The 26,192-nt window shown below is 46.9% G+C and overlaps 2 protein-coding genes across 8 annotated transcripts in view; both read right to left on the reverse strand.

The window, feature by feature from the left end:
- Positions 1–11,068, reverse strand: part of CDC14B (cell division cycle 14B) — a 62,321-nt gene extending 51,253 nt beyond the window's left edge. For 3 of the 6 annotated variants that reach the window (XR_009558311.1, XR_009558310.1, XM_060280110.1), the window contains exon 1: positions 10,630–11,055. Coding sequence is in view for 3 of the 6 variants with exons in the window: in XM_060280110.1 (XP_060136093.1) it covers positions 10,630–10,807 (178 nt within the window). In the remaining 3 variants the exon portion in view is untranslated. Of the gene's footprint in view, positions 1–10,629 lie in introns of all 6 variants that reach the window. The other 3 variants (XR_009558312.1, XM_035099508.2, XM_060280109.1) reach the window with 3 other exon arrangements.
- Positions 11,069–16,744: 5,676 nt separating this feature from the next.
- PRXL2C (peroxiredoxin like 2C) lies at positions 16,745–25,778 on the reverse strand. Of its 2 annotated transcripts, XM_035100183.2 has the most exons (6): positions 25,191–25,560; positions 24,289–24,357; positions 23,401–23,454; positions 21,815–21,920; positions 19,451–19,582; positions 16,752–17,453 (listed from the first exon to the last, which is right to left on the reverse strand). In XM_035100183.2, exons 1-6 carry the CDS (start codon positions 25,380–25,382, stop codon positions 17,326–17,328), a joined length of 681 nt encoding a protein of 226 aa, XP_034956074.1. In that variant the 5' UTR covers positions 25,383–25,560; the 3' UTR covers positions 16,752–17,325. The 2 variants fall into 2 exon arrangements, with proteins under 2 accessions (XP_034956075.1, XP_034956074.1); XM_035100184.2 differs by lacking the exon at positions 19,451–19,582 and having other exon boundaries at positions 16,745–17,453; positions 25,191–25,778.
- Between the last annotated feature and the right edge of the window lie 414 nt (positions 25,779–26,192).

Raw genomic sequence — 26,192 nt, forward strand, 5'->3', positions numbered from 1 at the left:
GAATGTATTGGATAAGGGATTGTATGAATGTTAAATGTGTTGAGTACGCTCAATCTGAAGAGAAAGTATATGCATCGGGCATTGACAGGAAGTCACAACAGATTTTATTTATTTATTTGGTTATTTATTTAGCTAGTTATTTATTTTTCCTTTCCTTTCCTTTTTTCTTTGATGGGAAAAAAGAGAAATGTAATAATGTAACAATAAGGGGAAATTTTATTTTGGTTTGTATTTAATATGTGGTATTTGTGGTTGTATGGTTTATGATGTATGGAAAAATGCAATAAAAATTAATAGTTAAAAAAGAGAGAATGTGTCCTTTTACTTAAAATGCATCTCTGGGTTATTTGTGGGGCATCGGGATTCGTTCATCCCCCCCCCCAAAAAATATAGTGCAGTCCACCATATGGTCTGAGGGACGGTGGACCGGCCCACAGCTGAAAAAGGTTGCTGACCCCTGCTCAAGAGCCTAGCAGTATAGTCCAGTTGCCCTACAGCCTACCCATTGCCACAAACATTTTTCCTTAGGCAAGCCTAGCCATACATACAGTTGTTGACATACATTGATCTCTTTTTAAAGCTAATCTTAATTGTTTTAAATGTTTCTAATTGTTTTAAGTATTTTTTCATTGATAGTTTTAATATCTCTTGCAAACCACCAAGAGGTTTTATTACAATCAAGTAGTATAAACATTTTTTAAAATAAAAAAATAAAGCACCAATGGGTTTGGGGGCTTCAAAAGCCCTACATGATTTAAAATATCTAGCTCTACATAACAGTAGGAACTAAGCAATATGCTAGAGTCTGCTATTCATAACTCTTGCAATATTTATATGGGCATTTACATGTACCATTGATTACATGCTGTTCATAAAAATCAAAACATTATTCATACCCTCTTTCAAAGAACAATAGAAGTGAAAGGATAAGAAAACACAAAGCTAGCTGTCTATAGGAAATTCAATTCAGCAGCTATAAGCAGTCCAAAATTAAGATAGAAAAAGGCTTTTAAGACTTTTGAGAAAATAAAAGCTACAACAGCTATTTAAGGGATATTTTAATGTCACCTTCTTAGTTATGTTGTATTCCTAATATTTTGTATTTCCCCCCTCATGTTTGATTTCCACATCCACAATACAATATTATAGTGAATTCAATCCTTCACGGCTTTCTTGGAAGAAGAAGATAAAACAAATAGGTGCATGTTGCTGATAAAGCACATTTCCTGGACTCAAAATGTCTTCAGTTTAACTGTGGTGAAAACTTGTCCAATCATTCATCATCCAGATGAAGCCTTTGCAATATAAGTGTTCTATTTTATACCCAGGACTCGGCTATACAGCTGCAAATAAAACTTTTAGGTGTGTGCATTATACAAATGTGACACTAGATGGCGATGGTGAGCTATGGCAAATTCAATATTTTTCCAAAAACATTTTTTTTCAAAAAGCATTTTCACAACATTTTTTTATATGTGTGTAGATTCCACCCAAGATGCAGAGACATGCTAAATTTAAATGATTTGTATGTTAGACGGGTTAAATCAAGTCAACTTAAATTGCAACATTGATTTAAAACTGCCAAGAAAAAAGTTTACATCCAATCACTGGTTTCAGCCTAATTTTCCAACTGATATTTTTCTTCAACAAGCCCACACAATAATTTGTTGAAATGAAAATCAAAGCAGTAGCCTTTTAATTACTGCCAACCTAGCAGTTCGAAAGCACGTCAAAGTGCAAGTAGATAAATAGATATCGCTACAGCGGGAAGGTAAACAACGTTTCTGTGTGCTGCTCTGGTTCACCAGAAGCGGCTTTGTCATGCTGGCCACATGACCTGGAAGCTGTACGCCGGCTCCCTCGGCCAATAACGCGAGATGAGCGCCGCAACCCGAGAGTCGGTCACGACTGGACCTAATGGTCAGGGGTCCCTTTCCCTTTCCCTATACTGTACTGTAATCTGAAATCTCTAGGTACATTAGTCTTCTGGGCTTTTGCACTGCAGAATTTATATTTGCTTAGAGACAGAGGAACAATGGTGAAATTGGCTCTCTTTGCACCTGTGAGGGACAGGGGATATCGCGAAGTCCCTCCCCTCCTGAGTTCAAGCCCATCACCGACCACAGGGGGAAGCAGAGGGAGCTCCGATTCCAGTGGGGAAGCAGGAAGTCGGGTCCGAGGCTCAGGCAAGGTAGCGGAGCCAGGGTCCCAGGTGGGACAGGAAGGGGGAAGTAAGGGGGGGAGACCCATCCCCCCAACTCCAGAATTACGCCGGAAGAGGAGGGGAAAGAGGATGGGGCTTCCAAGACTTTTGTGCTGGGGAAAGACGCGCCAAAAGTCACTTGGAGGTTCTGAAACCGACTGACCACATCACTCCGTGTAAATAGCATGACTTCAGCACTGTAAATACGCAGCACCAATAAAAGAATAAAAATGCAGAGCTGCGTAGCGTCGTTACTCTGAAGTAGTCCACTCCGGCCACTGTGACAGCAACCTCCAAGTCTTTTTTGGGCTACTTTGGAGTTGCCGGGATGAGCGTGTCAGAGGCGGAGAGATGGCGGCAGATCGCGGAGCAAGCCCAGCAAGAACTGCAGCAGCTGTCGCTGCAGGCGCAGGGGGAATTGAAGGCAGCTAAAGAAGAGACTAAGAAGGTCCAGGACGACCGGCTACAACTGGCGGAACAGGTGAGAGCACTACAGGAAAGAGAGCAGGAATTAAGGGCGGTGGCGGTAGACCTCCAAAACAAGCTGGATGCAGAGAAAAACAAGGCGGGAGGGGCACCCCAAGTCCAAGTGCTGCCAGGAAGGAGAGCCGGGACCCTAGTGAGCAAGTTCAATGGAGACCCGAAGGAATATCAGGGCTTTGAGACTGAGATGGTGTATGCTCTTGAGCTACACCACGCTGAGTTCCCTGATGATGAGCACAGAGTAGCGTTTATTGTGGAGCACCTTACCGGGGCAGCCAGGGAATGGCTAAGACCGTTGATCGCAACAAAGAATCCTTGCATGAAGGATGTCAAACTATTTCTAGAAGGTTTGAGAACGATGTATTCGTCCGATAGTCATATGGACCAGACTAAGGAGGAACTTCATAATTTACGCCAAGGAAATATGACAGTTCGCGCGTACTGGGCGAAATTCACCATGCTGGTGCACAGATTGGGGTGGGAATTAGGGTCACCCCCAATGCAAGCGGCGTTCTACTTGGGGTTGCATGAGGACGTGAAGGATGAGCTCTCGAGAGGTCCAAAGCCCAGTGATATGGATCAGCTGAGCAAAGCGGCTCTGGCGGTGGGGGTGAGACAGGAATCCCGGTGGAGCGACAAACAAGCAACGCGCGCAAAGCGGGCTTGGTTCCCACGGTCGCAGGAGAAACCACTCCCCCAGCAACCCTTTCAAGCCACGCCTGGGGCCAGCCAGGACCAGGAACCCATGCAGATTGATAGCGCGCGCGCGCGGGCTTTTCAAACCCCAGCGGCGCCAAGACGCAAGGAGGGAAAGGGCGGGAATTGCTTTCTCTGCAACTCCCCCCAGCATCTCGTCAGAGACTGCCCACATCGCAGGGAGTGGCAAGGAAGGGCGGGAACGGTGGTGCCCTCCCCCACTGACGCAGCACCACAGCAGGGAAACGGGAAAGCCTGGCTGCAGGAGACAAGGGGCAGCAGCCAGGCACAGTCAGCAGAGAACCGCCCCAGCCCGCCCACCCGCACAGAGAGGAGCAGAGCCAGCCCACCCCTCCCAGAGCAGGAGTGGTTCTAGAAGTCACGCTAACGCTCCCAAATGGCTATCCCCTGACAGTCCTTGCCTTAATTGACAGTGGTGCCTCAGCGAACTTCTTCTCGAGAAACTTTGCAGAAGAGCACCAGATCCAGCTTCTGCAGCTGGATTTTCCCCTTCACGTGGCAACCATTGACGGCAGAGAGCTGCTGGGGGGGGCCATCACTCATCAAACCCCCCCCATGAGAATGACGGTGGGAAGGCACTCAGAGACACTGGCATTCAACGTCACCACCATCTCAGACCCCCCCATCGTCTTGGGCATGAGCTGGCTGGCGCGCCACGACCCCTCCATCAGTTGGCACCAGAGATGCATCACTTTTGGATCGGACTTTTGCCTGGAACATTGCATGCAGCACCAACCAGGGGAGGGGCCTCCGATAGCCACGGTGGCCACCATGCACGTCAAAGGGGGTGAGGCGATACCCAAGCCGTACTGGGACCTGCAGGAGGTCTTCAGCGAAGCGGAGTCCGACCACCTACCCCCACACAGGCCTTTTGACTGCCAGATCAACCTGGTGCCCGGGGCAACTATACCCCCAGCCAAGCTGTACGCCATGTCAGACCAGGAACTGGAGGATCTGCGCGCTTTCATCGACAAGAACCTCAAGCGGGGGTTCATCAGAGAAAGCAAGGCAGCAGGGGGCAGCCCGGTCTTCTGGGTGGACAAGAAAGACACACAACAGCGCCGCCTGGTGGTGGATTTCAGACGGCTGAACAGCATGACGGAACCGGTGGCTTTCCCTATGCCCAGAGTGGATGATCTGCTGACAGCAGCACGCAGGGGCAAGATCTTCACCAAGCTCGACCTGAGGGGGGCGTACAACTTGATCAGGATCCGGGAAGGCGATGAGTGGAAGACCACGATGTTCACGCCTCTGGGCTCTTTTGAATATCTGGTGATGCCCTTCGGGTTGCAAGGGGGCTCAGCATGCTTCCAGGCCTTCATGCACCACGTCCTGGGGTCCCTACTCTTCAAGAACTGCTTGGTCTTCCTAGATGACATCCTTATCTATTCCAATGACCCAGTGCAGCATGTGAAAGATGTCAGGGAAGTGTTGCAGCGCCTGAAGGAGAACCACCTGTATGTGAAGCTGGAGAAGTGCAAGTTTCACACCAAGGAGGTGGACTTCCTGGGCTACAAGCTGTCAGACAAGGGGCTGGCGATGGACAAGGACAAGGTGCAGGCCATCCTGGACTGGCACAGCCCCAGGACGCGCAAAGATGCCCAACGCCTACTAGGCTTCGCCAACTTCTACAGGAAGTTCATCAAGAACTTCTCTCGCGTTACGGCTCCCATCACTGACTGCCTGAGAGGCAAGCAGAAGTTCAGGTGGACACCAGAGGCGCAAGCAGCGTTCGAAAGCCTCAAGAGGGTGTTCGCCTCGGACCAGAACCTGTTCCACGTGGTCCAGGACGCGCCCCTACGCATTGAGACAGATGCTTCTGAGAAAGCTGTGGGCGCCATTTTGTTGCAACTGGACGCCAACAGGGAGTGGAGACCCTGTGCCTTCTTCTCCAGGAAGTTGACACAGCCCGAGCGCAACTACACGGTGTTTGACAAAGAACTTCTTGCGATCCACGCTGCGTTCAAACATTGGAGACACTTCCTGGTGGGCGCCAAGCACCCCATCCAGGTGTGCACAGACCACAAGAACCTGGAGTTCTGGAGAACGGCCAGGGTGCTCAACCAGCGGCAGATACGGTGGGCAGAGTTCTTCTCGAACTTCAACTTCTCCATACACTACATCCCGGGGGAGCAGAATGTCAGGGCGGATGCCCTCTCCCGCAAGCCAGAGTACATGGAGGAGGAGGCGCCACCAGCACCAAGGCACATTTTCCCCCCGTCAGCATGGTCCTGCGGAGCAGCAGTGGTGAGCGAGGCAGAACTCACAGCACTGACGGCAGCGGATGAATTTGCCAACCGCATCTTCAGAGAACTGAGAGGGGGGAGGGAGCAGGCAAAGGACTTTGCAGAACGCAGGGGGCTGCTTTTCTACAAGGGTGCACTGTACCTGCCCACCACCCAGCTTCGACGTACGGTCCTCAAGCAGATGCACGACAACCCAACGGCGGGTCATTTTGGAAGGGACAAAACCGCTCACCTAGTCATGAGACACTTCTGGTGGCCAGGGGTGAGGGAAGATGTTCGAGACTATGTACGGGGCTGTGACACCTGCCAGCGGGCAAAGGTGGTCAGAGCAGCGCCAGCAGGATTGCTGGAGCCCTTAGCCACACCACACAGGCCGTGGGAAGTGGTGTCCATGGACTTCATCACAGATCTGCCTTCTTCCAGGGGCAAGACCGCAGTGTTGGTGGTGGTGGACCTCATGTCCAAAATGTGCCACTTTATACCGTGTGCCAGGGCGGTCTCTGCAGAAGAGACAGCCAAACTGTTTGTTGATCACGTATTCAGACTGCATGGATTACCTTTAAGGGTTATTTCGGATCGTGGCCGCCAATTTGTTTCCAGGTTCTGGCGGCGGCTCATGAACCTCCTGCAGGTGGAGGTCAGCTTGTCGACGGCTAGACACCCGCAGACCAATGGACAGGCGGAGAGGGTCAACGCCATTCTGCAGCAGTACCTGAGATGCTACGTCAGCCAGCGGCAAACGGACTGGGTGGATCGCCTGCCACTGGCAGAATTTGCCTACAACAATGCAGTGCACGTCTCCACAGGGGTGTCGCCCTTTAAGGCCAATTACGGGCGCGACCTCAGATCTTTCCCAGAGAGGGAGGGGGAGGAGGAGGAGGAGGGCCCACAGGCTGAGGATTGGGCAGAGGAACTGGAGACGGTGCACCAGCAGCTCAGAGAACACTTGGAGAGGGCCAAGGAAGCGTACAAAAAGGGGGCGGATCGCCACAGGCGACTAGGGGAGGTCATCAGGGTGGGGGACAAGGTTTGGTTGTCCTCGGAGGGCCTTCCCACCAGAGGGAGGTGCAAAAAGCTGGCACCCAGACGGCTGGGCCCCTTCACGGTCACGCAACAGGTCAACCCGGTGGCATACAGGCTGGCACTGCCAGAGGATATGAGGGTGCATCCAGTGTTTCATAGATCGCTGCTGTCGCCGTACAGGGAAAGCAGCAGGCTCCGAGACAGCGAACAAACCCCCGAGGGAGGGGGGGAGAGGGGAGGCAGGGAGCAACTCAATGAGGCCACGGCCATCCTTGATTCACGGAGAGGGGTGGGGGGCCTGGAGTACCTCATGGCATGGGAGGATGCTCCACCGTCCCAGAATGAATGGGTCCCAGCCACTCAGATACAGGAGGAATTCTTGGTGGAAGAATTTCACGCCCTCTATCCCCACAGACCCAAGCCCTGGTACATGGAAAGGGAGGGGGAGGAGGAGGAGGCACGGGAGAGCAGCTCACCATGGCGCTGGGAAGCAGAGTTTGAGGACTCGGGAGACGAGATATGGGTGTCACCGAGATCCACACAGTCAGAGGCAGAAGCAGATTGGCAGCACATTTTTACCCCCACCAGCTCGGACGCCACGGAATTTTTGGGATTCCAGTCCTCCCAGGCGGAAGGGGGAGCCTCGCAGGACTGGGGGGAGGTGTTCACACCAACGGGCTCGGAAAGCACTGAGTTCTTAGGCTTCCAGTCGTCACCGACACCTGGGGGGGACCTGGGGAGGGGAGAAGGGGAGCTTGGAAGGGGGGTGGATGTGAGGGACAGGGGATATCGCGAAGTCCCTCCCCTCCTGAGTTCAAGCCCATCACCGACCACAGGGGGAAGCAGAGGGAGCTCCGATTCCAGTGGGGAAGCAGGAAGTCGGGTCCGAGGCTCAGGCAAGGTAGCGGAGCCAGGGTCCCAGGTGGGACAGGAAGGGGGAAGTAAGGGGGGGAGACCCATCCCCCCAACTCCAGAATTACGCCGGAAGAGGAGGGGAAAGAGGATGGGGCTTCCAAGACTTTTGTGCTGGGGAAAGACGCGCCAAAAGTCACTTGGAGGTTCTGAAACCGACTGACCACATCACTCCGTGTAAATAGCATGACTTCAGCACTGTAAATACGCAGCACCAATAAAAGAATAAAAATGCAGAGCTGCGTAGCGTCGTTACTCTGAAGTAGTCCACTCCGGCCACTGTGACAGCACCCATATAGGTGCAAGGAAGATCACTACTTGAAGAATAAGACCCAAACTACATTTGCTATTTAAAGTGCTTTCCTGATCACTTGGGAATCTTGCCACATAGGTCATGGCTTCAGTTTTCAGATGTCGTGGGCTGGATCCAGATAATTCTGCACACAGAACAGGACTTTCCCACCTCTTTCTTACTTCAGCTCCCTGCTGCTCCTAAGGGTTGGGGGAACCTATCCAGAATGGCATGGGATCAGGTTCTAAGAGGGGAAACCTGCAGAAATCAAGGCAATCCCCTGTGTGTGGGGAAACTGCCATTGATTCATGCAAACAGACCTTTGGGTCTCTTCTCAACTTTCACACATGTGTATTACTTTCAGAGTTTCGCTGAAATGACTGTAATTGAAGGCTCAATGCAGCTGAATGTGTGTTAACATCCAATTTAAACTAAAATTAGCTTCTTTATTTTGATTTTTAAAAATCCGCTCCATTTTGTGCAGATAAATTATGTATGCATCGGATCAGGACAATACACAGCGTTTCCAGGAAAAAGAAAGCAGATCAATCAAATAAAGCAGAGATGCTGTTCAGTAGTAGTGTGTTGGCGGCTTAGATGATTGCCCATCTATCCAGCATGACAGGCTGAGACAGAAGAGTGAAAAGAACCTTGAGTGTTATTCAACTCCAGAACCCCGCCTGAGCTTTTGTCTCCTTAAAATGCGTTTTGTTACAATGATCAGAATGTAGATTAATATTATTTTTATCATGAGCTTTCTATACATACTACTCTTCAGCCAAAATGGCCATAGGGTGGTTTACAAAAACAAGGTAGTATGAAAACAATAAAGCCTAAGAAATAGAAACAAAAATAGAAATAGAAACAAATAATAATAATAATAGTTACATAATTTACAGCATTATGAAAAGGGGACTTCCAATGTATCAGCCTCTAAAAGCTCAGCAAAAAGGTGTTTGTTTACCTGGCTTCTGAAATAACATAAGGGAGGGCATTCTACAGATTATATTTTTTGTGGTGTACTGTATGTATAATTTTATGTACAAACATATATACACACAATAAAATGTTGAAATCTAAACCATGCAGATGGAGAATCATGTTGTGATTCATAAGGTTAAGGCATCTCTTAACTAGAAAAGAGGAATTGCAACCTAGTATTGTTTAGAATGTTCACGCTGATGTGATAGCCTGTGTAAGTGTCATATTGTGATATATCTATATGTCTACAAGTGGAAATGTTTACCTGGATACTGCCCCAGCCAACAACCAGTGCAGGGACTTTTAGCTATGAAATGCAACTTCCTGATCCTTTTCTCTCCTCTCTCCATGCAACCCCCAAATCTGTTCTGGGTGTCCCGTCCCCCCCCCCCCCACCTTCAACCCACCAGACTTATAGGGGTCACTAAAAAGTCTTTGTGCTAGTGGAACTGTTGGGTTGGATACTGTTCCTGGGTTTGCATCTCTGCTCAGCCATGAAACTCCCTGGGTGATGTTGGGCAAGTCAATTGTTTCAGACTAACCTACCTGACAGGGTTGTTGAGAAGATGAAATGAGGAGTAGGCAGAACTATGTATATACTGTACTGAGAAGCTTAGAACTACTGCATTACTCAGAAGAGTGCTACAGAGTACTTCCCACCATAATGATCACCAAGGTGAACAAGGGTCTGGAAACCAAGCCTTATGAGGAATGGTTGAAGGAGCTGGGTATGTTTAGCCTGGAAAAGAGACGACTCAGAGGAGATATACTAGCCATATCCAAATATCTAAAGAGCTGCCACATGGAAGATGGAGCAAGCTTGTTTTATCCTGCTCCGGAGGCTAGGACTCGAACCAATGGCTGCAAATTACAAGAAAGGAGATTCTGACTAAATGTGGCCAGTTGTCATGGATGCTTTAGCTAAGATTCCGGCATTGCAGGGGATGGACTAGATGACCCGAGGGGGTCTCTTCCAACTCTACAGTTCTATAAAGCAGGGAGCTAGTCCTTTTGCCCATGATTTGCATCATCAGGACAGTTTTGAGTCATGTTAAGCTTCCTGTACAAAAGGTAGAGTGGAAAACAAGCATCCATTGAACAGGCAACAATAAAGAAGTATTGTTTATCCCACACAGGCATACAGACTCTGGGGAGGCAGCAATTTCCCACAAGGGCTCATAACTAGCAGGAGGGTAAAATAACATTCTATCTCTATACAAAAGACAATGCACAGAATTCTAAGATTTGATCAGAAATCAGGATAACACATGAACGCAACACCAGGGGTGGTGGAGGAGGATAACGCCTGACCTATTTGCATTAGGAGGCAACAACAACAACAACACCGCGATTATTGAGAGGGTGGCCCGATGGGGATTAGGCGCTTCTCGTGCACCCGATTTTCAATCCCAAGCGGTCGTGGGCAGCCCGCAACGTTTGGAAACGCGAACGAACCCCGGGCATTGTGGATCCCGCACCTCGGCGACGCGCGCGCGGACGCAAACGGCAGCTGCGAAAGCTGCACATCTGGGCGAGAAAGCTGCGCCACGAAGTAACTCGGCTGCAACGCGGAAGGCTCCTTTCCAAGCGAGGGAGGCTGGGCGGAGGAACTTGGTGGCGGCTCCTCCGCCCCCTTGTCGGCGCGGATCTGCGAGTTCCCCACCGGTGCAATCGCTCGCTCCCCCACGGGGTATGGGAAAACAGCCGCCCCATACGAACTCACGCCCCCCTCTCCGCTCTGTGGGCGCCGGTCCGCGCGCCCCCCCCCTCACCTGTGATCTGCAGGTAGAGCTCTCGCCGGAGGGGCCGCGCCGGTTGCTCGTCCCCCTCGAGCACCGCGGGCAGCGTGGCCGAGCTGCGTGTCTTCTTGACTGCCGGCGGCGGCGTGTCCGGCAGGGTGGCCGGGGCCGAGTTTCGCCGGCCCCCCGCCGCCGAGGTCTTCCGCTTCATGGCGGCGGCGGCGGCAGCGGAGGAGGAGGAGGCGGCAGGGCACCGGAGCTCATCCCCGCCGCTTACCCCCCTCGCGGGGCTCACGCAGCCTAGCGGGAGCAGGAGGCAGCAAACGGCGGGACGCGGCGGCGGCCGTCTCGGCCAGAGGCGCCGCCCCGCTCTGCTCCCAACCGGCCGCGGGCCCCCGCTACTGCTGCTGCTGCCGCTCCCGCGCTCGGGCGCCGCTCCCTCCTCATTCGGGCGCTCCCTACGCCCGCCCGACGCTTATTGGCCCGGGCCGCGTGACGCCACAATCCCCCAGCCTCGGTCCCGGTGATGTCATAGTGAGAGACGCCTGAGCACCTGCGGCGCGGTTGGGGGGGGGGAGGCGAGGGCAGCGCAAGGCGACAAAGGCCTCGACATTCCTCTCTCTCTTTTTCTGTCCACGGATTCCTATAGAAATCTATTGGCTGGCGTCCTGGCAACCCCAAAAAATCATATATAATGGTCGAGTTGGAAGGGTCCCCCCAAGGGTCATCCAGTCCAACCCCCTGCAATGCAGGAATCTCAGCTAAATGGAAGAGACCGAAATGGGTCTAGTGCAGGCATAGGCAACCTTGGCTCTCCAGATGTTTTGGAACTACAACTCCCATGATCCCTGACCACTGGCCCTGTTAGCTAGGGATCATGGGAGCTGTAGTTCCAAAACATCTGGAGAGCCAAGGTTGCCTATGCCTGGTCTAGTGGGACATTGTTGACTCAACCACTTTGTTGGCTGCCAGTTTCTAAGCTGCATGGCACCTTTCTTCATTCGGAGTCTTCATAAATCATAAACAGACATACTTTAAATGCCCTTCTCATACATTACCTTATTTTAATCACAACTTCTTTACCCTTTTAATACATCACAATTTATTAACGGTCCCACCTCTCATGGATTGAAAGTATATTTATCATCAGTCCTCAGGATGAACTCCACAAGGCCTACGCAGTCAGTGGCAGGACCATCAAGCCAAATGCAATAGAGGTAAAGGACCCCTGACAGTTAAGTCCAGTTGCAGACGTGGTACTCATCTTGCTTTACAGCCCAAGGGAGCTAATGTTTGTCTGCAGTTTTTCCGGGTCATGTGGCCAGCATGACTAAGCCGCTTCTGGCGCAACGGAACACCAAAAGCAGAGCAGCGCACGGAAACGCCATTTACCTTCCCACCGGAGTGGTGCCTTTTTATCTACTTGCACTTTTGGGCATGCTTTCGAACTGCTAGGTTGGCAGAAGCTGGGACAGAGTAATGGGGTCCCCCTCATGGGGATTCAAACTGCCGACCTTCTGATCAGCAAGCCCAAGAGGCTCAGTGGTTTAGACCACAGTGCCACCCGCATCCTAAAAGATGCAATAGAAAAGGGACACAATTAACCTATTTTTGCTGCCTGCCTGGGACAGCAAAATCAGGGAGGTGGTTAAGCATATGGTAGGCCACAATCCAAGGCTGGCGACTTACATTTATTGGTAAGTCACACTTTGCGTAGGCAGGAGTTACATGCAGTCTTTATGGACATTTGTTTAACTGTACACAAAAAATGACTTCATGCAGAGACTGTGGGGTTGGTAAGTGGATTCAGTGAATTTGTTAAGTTCTGTGGCTGTGACCAGATAGGATGCTTTAGCCCAGGGGTCAGCAAACTTTTTCAGCAGGGGGCTGGTCCACTGTCCCTCAGACCTTGTGGGGGGGCAGACTATATTTGGGGGGCGGGTGATGCAAGAGCATCATGAGCCCCAGTGGCAGCTTACCTGTGTCTTGCGAGCGACAGGGGCTGGCGGCGACAGCAGAGGGACTGTGAGCAGCACACAAAAGGGCCCCGGAGAGGGGCTGCTTTAAATGACGGCTGCTCGAGTGCTGCTGCTGCTGGCACCAACAAAGCCCAGCCCCCTTCCTCCTCTAGGCAGGGCGGGGAGAAGCCAGGAGGGAGGGAGGGAGGAGGCGCCACCGCCACCGCTCTGTGAGGGAGAGGGAGGGAGAGGGAAGGAAAGTGCACGCTGGCAATCCACATGGCAATTCCCAGGCCTGATCTGGCCCGCAGCCCTTAGTTTGCCTACCCATGCTTTTAGAAGGCAATCGCCTTCTAAATCCGGCCCATGGAAGGTCCAAAAACAGTGTGTTTTTACATGTGTAGAATGTGTCATTTTACTTAAGATGCATCTCTGGGTTATTTGTGGGGTATAAGAATTTGTTCACCCCCCCAAAAAAAATAGTCTGACCCCCCCACAAGGTCTGAGGGACAGTGGACCGGCCCCCTGCTGAAAAGGTTTCCTGACCCCTGATTTAGCCATTTCATGACTAGTTTCATAATATGCTCTAGCATTTTTGGATTTTTTTTTGGTTGCTGTACATTTTGGAACTTCTCGGAATACGTAAGAGGTGTACCTTAACTCACTATTGAATGTGATTAACAATAATAAAAAAATAGTAACAAGGTGCTGCATAAATAAACCAAACCCCCAAAATGCTTGCATTGGTGAATGCCTCTTGAAAACGAGCACAAGCCATTGAAAAATTATGCTCTGCAAACAATAGCAGGGTGAAATGGGAATAACCCCAGAGCAGTAGTTTCTATTGTATACATGCTATGATTCTATGATTTAGGGCTCTTTCATTTTTGTGAGTAAGCAGGGACACATTAGAGGTGCGTAAGATTATGCGTGGTGTGAGGAAAGTGGAGAGGGACATGTTTCTCTGCTTCTCACATAATCTTAGCACTTGTGGATCTTCAATGAAGTTGAATGTTGCAAGATTCGGGACAGATGAAAGCTCTTCTTCACATAAGATGTAGAGATGATGGCCATTAACTTGAATGGCTTCAAAAGAGGATGGACAAATTCATGGAGGATATGGCTGTCAGTGGCTGCTGGCCATGATGTTGGAGATAGCAAGCCCCTGAATACCAGTTACTAGGAATTACACGTGAGGAGTGTGCTGTTGCCTTCACACTCTGGTTGTGCGTTTCCCATAGGCATCTGGTTGGCCACTGTGAGAATAGGATGCTGGACCACTTGGGTCTTTGACCTGATCCAGTAGGCTCTTATGTGCCTGGAAGTATGCCTCATAATTTCCATGGAGTTCATGTTCACAAACAAGGCATCAGTCTGAATTGTTCGCAGCTCGCCCTCCATTCCTCCCCTTCATATCATGCTTACTCTCTATGCTTCCTTTTAGGATATGTCTGCCATCTGCTGGATATTAAAATGCTATGTTTTCATCTCATTTTCAAGCATCAGAGTTTAAAAATGTAAGCATAAATGCTGCAAGGATAACTACGTATGCTTGTTACAGCAAAAATGAAAATGAAAAGCAGTCTTGTGGCATATTTAAGGAGCAGAGCAAACTTCATCAGATGCATAAAAGGCCCTCATGGGTACACAGAAAGCAATGAAGACGTAAAAAGTGGGGCCAACTAGTCTTAATGTGGAGTCGCTAATACTCTGGAATTTCTATGCAAAATTCAGGCAATGCGTTTTTGTGACCATCCACAACCAGCTGCATCTGGTGATTCCACAATCGCCCTAGCTTTGCCAGGAAGAAAGTATTGTACCAATTATGTTGCTTTAGGCACTGTTATCGGTGCCACATTACCCCGTGGTTTTTGCTGCAATGGACTTAACAAAGCAGCACCTCTTGAACAGAGGAAGCAGCCTTAGACCAAGTGAGGCTGTTGGTCCATATACTGGTAGCTCTGCTGCATTGACAGTGACCAGCAGTAGCTCTATGGGAGTTCAGATAGGAATCTTTTTTTCCAGCCCTACTTGATGCATGGATTGAACCTGGGGGCTTTATCATACAAACATGTGCTCTGCCACTGTGCTCTATCCTGTGCATATCTGTAAACATTTAAGTTTGCAGAGAAATGGCAGAAATTTAACCCTATTGCTTACGTTTTTTATCTGCAGCAATGTATGTGGTGTTTGTGATACACATCAATATGCGCACACAATACATTCATGATGGCGTTTGTGTGTTGTTTCTCTCTCTCTCTCTCTCTCACACACACACACACACACACAATCTCATCTGGCATCTACAAGTTGGTTGCACTGTTAGATGACCTGCTCCAGGAGGAAACATAACCCTGACAATTAGACCTGGACCTATCAGGGGCTTTTGATGTCATTGACCATGGTGTATTTCTGGATCAGAAATATATGTCTGCAGACAATTTGCTCCAGTGGATCAATTCCTGTTAGGCTGGATCTATGAGATGGTCCTGGGGTGGGTGGGTGAATTATCCAGATAAACCACTATCTGACTTTTAGAAGACATCTGAAGGCAGCCCTGTTCAGGGAAGTTTTTAATGTTTGATGTTGTATTCCATGGGTAGGCAAACTAAGTCCAGGGGCCGGATCCGGCCCTATCACCTTCTCAATCCAGCCTGCGGACGGTCCAGGAATCAGCGTGTTTTTACATGAGTAGAATGTGTCTTTTTATTTAAAATGCATCTCTGGGGTATTTGTGGGGCCTGCCTGGTGTTTTTACATGAGTAGAATGTGTGCTTTTATTTAAAATGCGTTTTGGGGTTATTTGTGGGCATAGGAATTCGTTCATCCCCTCCCAATATAGTCCCCCCCAAGGTCTGTGGGACAGTGGACCGGCCCCCTGCTGAAAAAGTTTGCTGACTCCTGTGTATATTGTATTTAAATTTATTGGAAGCTGCCCAGAGTGGCTGGGGGAACCCAGTCAGATGGGTGGCATATAAATAATAAATATTATTATTATTATTAATTATTATTATTATCCTTTTCTACAGGCAGCAACATTCACTTTACTGTATTGCTGTGTGGGTGCTCCATCTTCACTTCATGTAAAGTAGTGAGACAGGGCACTGCCTTATTGTTGCACGCTAATGATAGCAATGTAAATAGAAGGGGAAATGCTATTTAATATGTAGTGAAAAATCAGGCCTCAGGTCTCAACCAGCACCCCTCTCAAGTAAAAACTGAATAATAAGATTTATTCCGCACATGGCATGCATATTTTGTGCTATCCTTCCTTATATTTTCCAAGGTGAATCCATACATTATTTTGTATTGAACCCTCTGGGGACCAAATTGGGCAAAAGGTATTAAAGTTCATAGCCCTAAATGCTTACATGGAGTATGATGTTACAGGTTTTCCTACCCCCCCATGCAGAAGTTTTAACTCAAGGTTTGGAAGTAATTCCCTACATAGTTCTGGGGGACAGGACACAAAATTACTTTTCTTTGCATGTTTCAGTTCCTCACAGGTCTTGAAAGACCTACATTGGCTCCCAGTACGTTTCCGAGCACAATTCAAAGTGTTGGTGCTGACCTTTAAAGCCCTAAATGGCCTTGGTCCAGTATGCCTGAAGGAGCGTCTCCACCTCCATCGTTCTACCGGGACACTGAGGTCCAGTGCCGAAGGCCTTCTGGCGGTTCCCTCGCTGTGAGAAGCCAAGTTACAGGGAACCAGGCAGAGGGCCTTCTCAGTAGTGGCACCCACCCTGTGGAATGCCCTCCCACAAGATGTCAAAGAGAAAAACAACTACCAGACTTTTAGAGGACATCTGAAGGCAGCCCTGTTTAGGGAAGCTTTTAATGTTTAATAAATTATCCCTGTTTCTCATATTTTAAGACATACCCATAAAATAAGCCATAGCAGGATTTTAAAGCATTCAAGGAATATAAGCCATACCCTGAAAATAAGACATAGTGATAGGCACAGCAGCAATGCTGGCTGCGGCAGGAGGAGGGGGAAAAAAAAATAAGACATCCCTTGAAAATAAGCCATAGTGTGTGTTTTTTGAGGAAAAAATAAATATAAGACATGTCTTATAATATGAGAAACACGGTACTTCTGTTGGAACCCGCCCAGAGTTGTTGTTGTTGTTGTTGTTGTTGTTGTTGTTGTTATTATTATTATTATTATTATTATTATCATCATCATCATCACAACCTATCAGGTGGTATTCAATTAAGTTTTATTCAGAGCAGATAAATTAATTCATTTCTTAGAATTTACTCTGAATAAAACTTAATTGTCTACCACCAACTGAGTCCATGTCAATATTCTTGAAGAGGACTGCAGAGTCGCCACCACTGGGTCCATTATCATAACCATTTTGTTTTGACTCATCAAAGAAGCTGTTTAATAGACAGTAGAAATTTACATTTTTATTTAACCTGTAGAAAAATGTGTCCTTTTATTAAGTCATTGTGAGACAGGGGTTAAGAAGACAGAACTCACTAATAATAATAAAGGCTGTGAATGGAATAAAACTGTGTATGCCAAGTATATTTTTCATGCAAGTTTAAACATCTTTTTTGTGTGTGTTAAACACATCACAACTTAACTCTGTGTTCAATGAAACAATAAAGTGTGAAGTCCATTTTTACCCACCGCAAACCGATCTATTCAGCAGCTAGGGATCTTCCAATGTTACAGTAACCTCATCTAAAGTTATTTGCTGGACACACTGTTGCCATGTATCATTTAACTCGCCCCTTGGATTTTCTTCTTCTTTCGACAAAGTCACACATCAATAATTGGAGATCTGTTGGTGAAGTTTACTGCTTGAACTCCAGCAAGTTGCAAAACAGTGTTAATGGGAACATGGTCCAACCTGTTCTTGTCAAGGTGCACATGGTGGAATTCATTCCCTGGGGGAGGGGGGAAGTAAGCCTGTTACTACCTATCTACAAAATATTGCTATCAATATTCACAATCACCTATTTTTTCAGCCAATGTGGTCTGGTGCCTTGGGTGTCAGATATGGGAGCTGGTTGCTCATATTCTATATCAGCGCTGTGTGTGTGTGTGTGTGTGTGTGTATTGGGGAGGGAGTGCTTTCCAGGTGACAAAATGCCCCATTTACTGATTACTATACAGTGGAACCTCGGTTTACGAACACCTCGGTTTACGAATTTTCGGTTTACGAACGCCGCGGACCCATCTGGAACGGATTAATTCACTTTCCATTACTTTCAATGGGAAAGTTCGCTTCAGTTTATGAATGCTTCAGTTTATGAACAGACTTCCGGAACCAATTGTGTTCATAAACCGAGGTACCACTGTACTCCGATTATGTTGCAGGGCAAAGAAATTGGGATGAACTGTTGCTACATCAGCACAATGACCATCGTATATGTGCTCAAACTAGGAGGGGAGGGGAGGGGGGAAACCAGAAAATTCCCAAACAGCACAAAACATGCCCCCCAAAACCACAGAAACACCACCAAAGTCCACCAATCAAGGACTGTGCTGTTGATGACAGCCACATGCAACCCACTCACAACAATGAACTTGCAGCAATGTAGGCATGACCCCAGCACAACTCCCTGCACCACAAAACAGGAGGTTTTCTCCCACTGCTGGAAGTTCAAATCTTCCCCCAGCTGGAGAGCTCAGTTGGTTGGAGCGTAGTGCTGATAATGCCAAGGTTGCAGGTTTGATCCACGCAAGGGATAGCTGTATATTCCTGCACTGCGGGGGGTTGGACTTCCAACTATCTAGCATCATTTCCTGAGCACAGCACATTAAGGGAAGGAAGGAGAGGCCACACGACAAGGCAACCACATAGCACCAGGGTCCAAGTCAGAAGGAAGACCCATTAAGATCATAGTTACAGGTAGGTAGCCGTGTTGGTCTGACACAGTCAAAACAAAATAAAAAAATCCTTCCAGTAGCACCTTAGAGACCAACTAAGTTTGTCATAGGTATGCGCTTTCGTGTGCATGCACACTTCTTCAGATACACTGAAACAGAAGTCACCAGACTAAAGAAAATTTCAGAAACAGACTGGAAAGAGAAGTTGCTGAATTGCAGCTCATTACCAAGCTTAAAACCATGGAGACACCTGGTCTGAATAGGAACACTACATTCTTATCTCATTATACATGATAAAGCTTTCTTTAGTACCTCAGCCCTTGCTTTTCCCTGCAAGACCAATTACAGTCGTTAACAGTCATCTACAGGTTCACCACTCCTATCAGCCAATCACCCATTCCCTCCACCCTTCTGAGTAATACCCCCACCCCCACCCTCTGACTATACATAAGGGTCTGGTGACTTCTGTTTCAGTGTATCTGAAGAAGTGAGCATGCACACGAAAGCTCATACCTATGACAAACTTAGTTGGTCTCTAAGGTGCTACTGGAAGGATTTTTTTTTAAAAAAAATTGCATTAAGATCATGATAGTTGTGAAGTGGGGAAGGCACAGATTGGCTGCTGTCCCTCCACCCATTAAAAGCTGCTCACTCTGGTGGTATCATGCTTACCTGCTAAGTTCCTTAAGTGTGGGCATGTGTGAAATCTCAATGGTATGAAGAAAGGGAGGCAGGGGCTTTGCCACTTTTCACCAGTATATCCAGGAGAACAAATGCAGCATGTAAGCATAACCAAGGCAAAGGTTAATTTTAACAAAATAAAAAAATTCCTTCCAGTAGCACCTTAGAGACCAACTAAGTTTGTCCTTGGTATGAGCTTTCGTGTGCATGCACACTTCTTCAGATACATGTGCATGCACACGAAAGCTCATACCAAGGACAAACTTAGTTGGTCTCTAAGGTGCAACTGGAAGGAATTTTTTAAAATTCTGTTTCGACTACAGCAGACCAACACGGCTACCTACCTGTTAATTTTAACAAACAGCCTTACCTGGACCTAAAATCAAAGTGCCCCCTTGCTGAGCTGGATCTCCTTGAAAATCAAATGCAGGGCTCGTCATTGCTCTCCACATGCTCTTAATGCTTCCTGACAGCAGGTTGGATTTCACATGAGGACTTTGCACTGAAATGGTATGATATAGTGTGATATAGAAGAGTAAGTGTACTTTGCATAGCTGCCAAGTTATCCCTTTTTTACAGGGATTTTCCCTTATGCTGAATAGGCTTCCTCGCGAGAAAAGCGAAAACTTGGAAGCTATGGTACTTTGCATGAGAAATTAAGTTTGCTCTGCAGATCTTGCAAGCATACCTGGCTACAAATCTATGCATGGTTTTGTGCAAGTCAGTCAACTGGAATGAATAGACCTGACGGCAACTAAATGTGCTTAGGAGAGAGCAGGCCATTGGAGTATCCAATAAGAAAAGGAAAGTGATTGGACTGAGGAGGAAAAGCAGAAATTTCTCTACTCATAAACCAACAACAACAACAATGGACTTTTCCTTCTAAAGCCAGCTGCCTTCCCACTCAAGCCTAACAATGCAAACCTGTGTTTGTGTTTACAGGTGTTAGGGGACTTGCTTCCTACTAAGTGTTTAGGATTGCAGCCTTCCTCTCTTGTTCAATTTTCAAGTAGGATGACTTATGCGGGAACAGGAATCTAACTCAGACTGTTAGAAAAAGTATTATGTAAATTGTTTCTCTGTAAATCCTACAGTCCCGATGATTCATAGGGGAGCGGATCCAGATGCAAGATGATCACAAAGCACTGCAGCTATGAAGGGTCATTCTGCATATATTTAAGCTCTAATTGGATTGCAACAGACTGTTTCCCCCCCCCCCCATTCAGTTGTCATTTAAGTCCAAGCTTAAAACACACCCACACCCTTTACGTGTTGTTATATACAGTAATCCACTAACAGAGGATCACACAGCTGCTGTGCTATCCCCACTGAAGTCTCCCTTACTTGGGTTGTGCAGCAGCACCTACGAGGTGGCAGCAAAAAGCAGGTTCTGGCAAGATCCACGAGATGTCACTGAAATCTCTTGTGAGATTTCAGTGAGCTCTCACGAGAAACCAGTGCTGCTGCTCCACGGGAGGCGGTCGGGCTGGTGGGGGGTCAGGGGGAGTCTGTCAGGGTGCTGCTTTCATGGGCTTCCACCATCTGAGGCAACTGCCTCAGCCCCTCATGGCTGTGTTGGCCCCACACCCACACCATATAGTTAAAGCACATTTATACTATTTAACAGAGTCCTGGGAACTGTTGTTTACCTACCACAGTTACAAATTCCCAGCACCCTTAACAAGCTACAGGATGTTGGGCATAATATACAGTTGGAGGAATGGGAAAGATAATGGAAAACAAATTTAAAGTTTACAGATTGTATATCATTAAGAGAAAATTATTTGAAAATGATATATAGATGGTATATCACACCAGAAAAAAATGCAAAAGTTGTATAAAACAGGATCTAAGATAGGTTTGAGATGTAAAGAGAAAGATGGTACTTTCTTTCATGTATGGTGGGAATGCAAGAAGGTTAAAGAATATGGGGAAATGATATATAATGAATTGAAAAAAATGTTGAAAACAACCTTTGTTTTAAAAAAACCAGAATCTTTGCTGCTCAGAATTTTAGATCATGATATAAGAGAGGGAAATACAGCAGCAAGAATTTTATTAGCATAAGTATGGAAAACAGAGAAAATGCCAACAAAGGAAGAATGGCAAGCCAAACTTGTGGACTACACGGAACTGGCTAAGCTGACGGAGAGGATACATGAGAGAGACAACATCAATTTCAAAAACGCATGGGAACCATTTATAAACTATATAAAAAAGGCAGTATAAAGATTTGGACCCATTGGCAGGTTTTGACTAAACTTTCACAACTATATAAGAGGTAAAATCAGCAGGGTATAGAATTTGTCAATATGGAAATACGGGGGAAGCCAAAGAGGAGGGAGGGAAAAATATGGATATATAAATTGTTCAATTAAGATTTGTGGAAAATTTGTTGCTATAATCTGAATAGTCAATAAAAACTATTTTAAAAAACAAAACAAACTACAGTTCCCAGGATTCTTTGGGGGAAACCATGTACTTTAGATATGATATCGTATGGTTATGCTCTCCCTAACACTGGGTATAATCCTTAGTTATTTATTGTCATAAGTGATAAACCAGTTGCATGTTAACCTTGCTATTGTGACACTAAACATGGAGCTTAAATAACCATTATGATTTTCTGTGAGTAGGGCCTATGGGGAGGAAATTGCTTGTGATCTATAGTTCTTTAAGTCACCATTTTTTTGTGCTGTGGCCTCTGCTTTTACAGGTTGGAGCCACAGCTTACCTGATGTAGTGGATGCTTCACCCCTTTTCATCCCAAGTGTCCTGAAGATTTCCCTTTCAGGGTCCACATACATTTCATGAGGATAACCTGTCAAAGTGCAAAACGGCTGCAAGAAACATATGTACCAGTAAATATCAAAATAATGCATTGGAAAGCTGCCCAAGTGGCTGGGGCAACCCAGTCAGATGGGTGGGGTATAATAATAAAAAAAATAAAATTTATTATTACTAACTACCAGGAAAATGAAGGTATTTGGGGGAGGGGGGGTCAGGCTCATTACATTCAGTGGGACTTTCTCTGGAGTCAACATGTTTAAGGTTATGTTGCATGGATGTAGCCCTAGGCATACATGTTTGGAAATAACTGTCACTAAAATGAGTGGGACTCATTTCCAGGTCAGTGTATTTAGGACCAGAGTGTAATTCAGATTTTGAAAACCTTCAAGTTCCACACTTAAAATGCAGCTATCCCTGTGGGCTTAGATGTGTGTATTCAAGTAACGGTTCCTCTTTGGTGGGACTCTACAGTGTTTCCCCTCAAGGACATTTAAAAATAAGTCCACTGGAAACCAGTTGTCCTTATTCACATATATTTTATTAATAATATATTAGACAAACAGAAGTGGTAACACCCATGCTATACATTTAAAGCACACTTGTGCCAACAGTCTTGGTTTCCTCCCAAAGGTTCCTGGGAACTGTAATTTGTTAAGGGTACTGGGGGTTGTTAGAACACCTCAAAAAACTATTATTCCCAGCACCCTTAACGAACTGCAGTTCCCAGGATCCTTTGGAGGAAGTCGTGACTGTTGAAGTGGCATAGAGTACTTTTAAATGTGAACATGGTTCATATAACTTTTCTTTTTTTATTTAGTTAAGTGCAAACCTATAGATCAGGGGTGGCCAACTCCCAAGAGACTGTGATCTACTCACAGAGTTAAAAACTGGCAGTGATCTACCCCCTTTTTGGAGGTTCAGGTCAAAATTGTTGAGCTTTTTTTAGGAAGGAGAAAGGCCCATTTTTTAGGGGTTCAGGTCAAAGTTGTAGGGCTTTTTTAGGGAGAAGGAAAGCCCAGTTTATTTGGGGTGCAGGGCAAAAATGTTGAGCTTTTTTTTAGGGGAGTCAAAGTTGTTGAGCTTCTTTAGGGGGAGCCAGTGCTCTACCAGTGATCTACCACAGACGTCCAGTGATCTACCAGTAGATCTCGATCTACCTGTTGGACGTGCCTGCTATAGATAGTTACTTTTTAGTAGATATGCATGGGACTGCACTATTATTTATAAACTTTAAATCCCACCTCATTGCCCAATACTTGAAGGCAGTTTTAAATTACATTTTTTTTAAAAACAACAACAACGTACTAGTAAGAGTTCCTCACTTTTGGTGCCACCCGAAAAAACACACAACACTTCTCTGTGGTACCCTCCAAAGATGTGGGCACCTGGAGAAGGGCTTCTGATGCAGACCTTATTTCGATCTGCTCCCAAAACTCCATTTACCAGTTTGCTTCACTGTGCCTGCTCAGAGGTGAAGTGATCAGAGCTCAGAATATGCCAATAGAATAATTCCAGCTTACACAGACCTACCTTAATGTGATGGTGCGATGATTGTCCAATGACCACAAGTCTGACATTTGCATCCTAAATGGGGAAGGTGTTGGGGGAAACACACAAAAGTATATATAAATCTTTAAACTGCAGCTGGTACTTACAACACGATCATTGTGGCAAGATAATAAACGCTTACGGTGGACTTCACAACAACTATGCAATCAGGGACTCTCGAAATGGGATGATACGATGGCAATTTACAGTGATGATACAACGGTGCAAGAATCAAATAGGATGGCAGAAATGTTCTTTGGATTGTGCAGCCAATTCTGGAATGTTATTAATTAGTGATTAGTTTTCTAGACTAGTTATTTGAACGTAACCTTTTTAGTGCTGATTGGCACTATTTCTCTGTAACCCTGTACAGTGGAGCCCCCTGAAGGATTCCCGAAGCATAGCCCTTTTCAGCTTTTTAAGGAATTGCCTCTTTACAGAGGAGGTTGGGGGCGGATGATGGTCTACATTCAGGCATCCCCAAACTGCGGCCCTCCAGATGTTATGGCCTACAACTCCCATGATAACACCTGGAGGGCCGAAGTTTGGGGATGCCTGGTCTACATATGTATCACAGGACTTTCTTCACCTTTGTCTGTCTGTCTGATTTATTCTGTTATTATTAATATAACAAATTAGTGCATATGTATTCTTGCAAACCAAGAAGAAACTACTGATTCTTTGATACTGATTCTTTGGCTTCCAGAGTGATACTGAATATTTTAAAAGAATGACAGAAAGCATGAAGGAGAACAAATTCATCACTGCATGCATTATAAAGTAATTGAAGATATATGTAAATACAGTAAAATTGCCCTGTATTGGACAATATTTATTTGAATATATATATATATATATAATTTAACTTACTTGTAAAAATGTCTTGGGAATTTTGCCCAGATCCTCCACATATTCCTTACAGGCATAACACAAGAAATGCTGAAAAGAAACGATATTACAATTTTATTACAATTCTAATAAAAAGTGTCGAGGTCTCAAAATGGGTGGGGGGTGGGGGATAGGTAAGTACACTGACTCGGAGGCTTAAATAGCATCGATCAGAAAGCCATCTATAGCAGAGTTGGCAGCTGGAGGTCTGGATGCACCACACTGCTTTTAATAATGGCTTCATACCTGTTCACTCAAAGGTCAGAGCATCGAAAAACTAAAAGGAAGAAAACTCTTCTTTTGAGGGGAGGGCTAAGAGCTAAAGATAATCGTGTGTTTTCTGGGAGTTTTGTACACAGCCCATTATGTTTCCTTTTCCAGAACATAATCAGCAAGTCATTTATTTACTAGGTGGAATGGCAGAAAATCTCAGGTGAGCGAATCAAAATTCCTTTAAACAGCCCTGTTTAAAAGAGAAGTCCCACCCCTTCCTTAGAATTATTGTTTCAGTCCTGCACAAACGTGTTGCGTTTGGATCCATTACAACTCGGGAAGTGTGGTTAAGATAAGATTTCTTTCCTCTTGGGGCAACCTTTCGTTATCAGCCAGTCTATTGAAGGACTGTATTAAGAGCGCAGCGCTATGGAAGAGCGATCCTTGCAATGTGTCTAAGGGGGGGGGGGGAGCCCTACTGAATCGGACAGCCCGGTTTCCTCCAAGGCCTCGGCTGCAATCCGGACTGCGATCGCAGCTTCCGATTTCCTGTTTGCAAGAGGAAACGAAAGTCTTACAGAAGCGAAATACTTTTTAAAGTTCCCTTTAAAACGAAGCACTTTTTGGGGGGGGGGTCCTCCCAGGGGGGGGGTCCTCCCACCCCACCTCACCCGCACAAACACCACGATCGCCTTCCGCTCCCGGTACAGGGATCCGAAGGGAACCGCTTTCCCGGCCGCGTCCACCACCAGGCGCCGGGCGGCGTCTCGCAGCTCCACGGGCGCCTCGGCGAGTGGGCGAACCCGGCCGCCCACTTGGAGTGTGACCGGTGGCGGGCCCCCCGGGGCGCCATGACCCGCCATGCTGGGACCCCAGGAGGGAGGCGGAGGGGGAGGCCGGCCGGGGCGGAGAGCCTGAACTCCTTCGCTTGTTTTGGGCTGGGGAACTCCGCCCAGAGGAAGGAAGGCATCGGGGCGCTTCGCCGTGTTCTCATCCGCTCCAAAACAAGCGCGCTGGCTCGTTCTCCTGGCGGAAGAAATGGCGAGCCGTTACGTTAGGATCCCTTCGGCGTTCCCCTTCTCAGTTTCCTCTGCGCGGCGAATGTGTGACTTTTGCTCCTTGCCATGGGAAGTTTCCTGTGGGATTCAGTCTTGTCGCTCCATGAAGCCGCCGAGAGCGGATTTGTAGTGAGGTGTCACCACCAGTATGCAGATGACACTCGGCTCTATTTCTCTGTTCCATTGTTTCCACTTACTGGGAGTCCAGAAAGGCTGGATCATGGTTCCCGTGTATGGGGTTTGGCAGAATCAATGGGGTTGCAGTTGGCCCCGGTGAATATTTGACGTTTTCTCCCCATGGTTTGATCTACGGCTACCACTAAAACGAGGCTGCATTTTAAACTGCATTCTAACTTAAATTTTAATCAACTGTTTGTTTGGGTTTTTTGTTTGTTTGTTTTGTTTTAAATGTTTTTACTGTATTTATATTCCGTGTTCGCTGCCCTGAGCCCGGTCTTGGCCCGGGAGGGGGGAATACTGTATAAATATTATTATTATTATTATTATTATTATTTCCCTCAAAGGAGCAAGTGGGTAGTTTACGGCATGCTTCTGGAATCAGCTTTGTCACTCAAGTCAAGGCTGACCTCTGTGGATATGAGCACCTATGTCCAG

This window comes from Zootoca vivipara, chromosome 11, assembly GCF_963506605.1.
Source record: "Zootoca vivipara chromosome 11, rZooViv1.1, whole genome shotgun sequence".
In the NCBI taxonomy this organism is placed as follows: domain Eukaryota; kingdom Metazoa; phylum Chordata; class Lepidosauria; order Squamata; family Lacertidae; genus Zootoca; species Zootoca vivipara.

Coding starts and splice junctions, on each gene's coding strand:
- PRXL2C (XM_035100183.2), bottom strand. CDS start 25,382: ATGGCGGGTCATGGCGCCCCGGGGGGCCCGCCACCGGTCACACTCCAA. Junction 23,455..24,288: donor TTCCCAAGACATTTTTACAA/GTAAGTTAAATT, acceptor TTCCCCATTTAG/GATGCAAATGTCAGACTTGT. Junction 19,583..21,814: donor TGAAGCATCCACTACATCAG/GTAAGCTGTGGC, acceptor ATACCATTTCAG/TGCAAAGTCCTCATGTGAAA.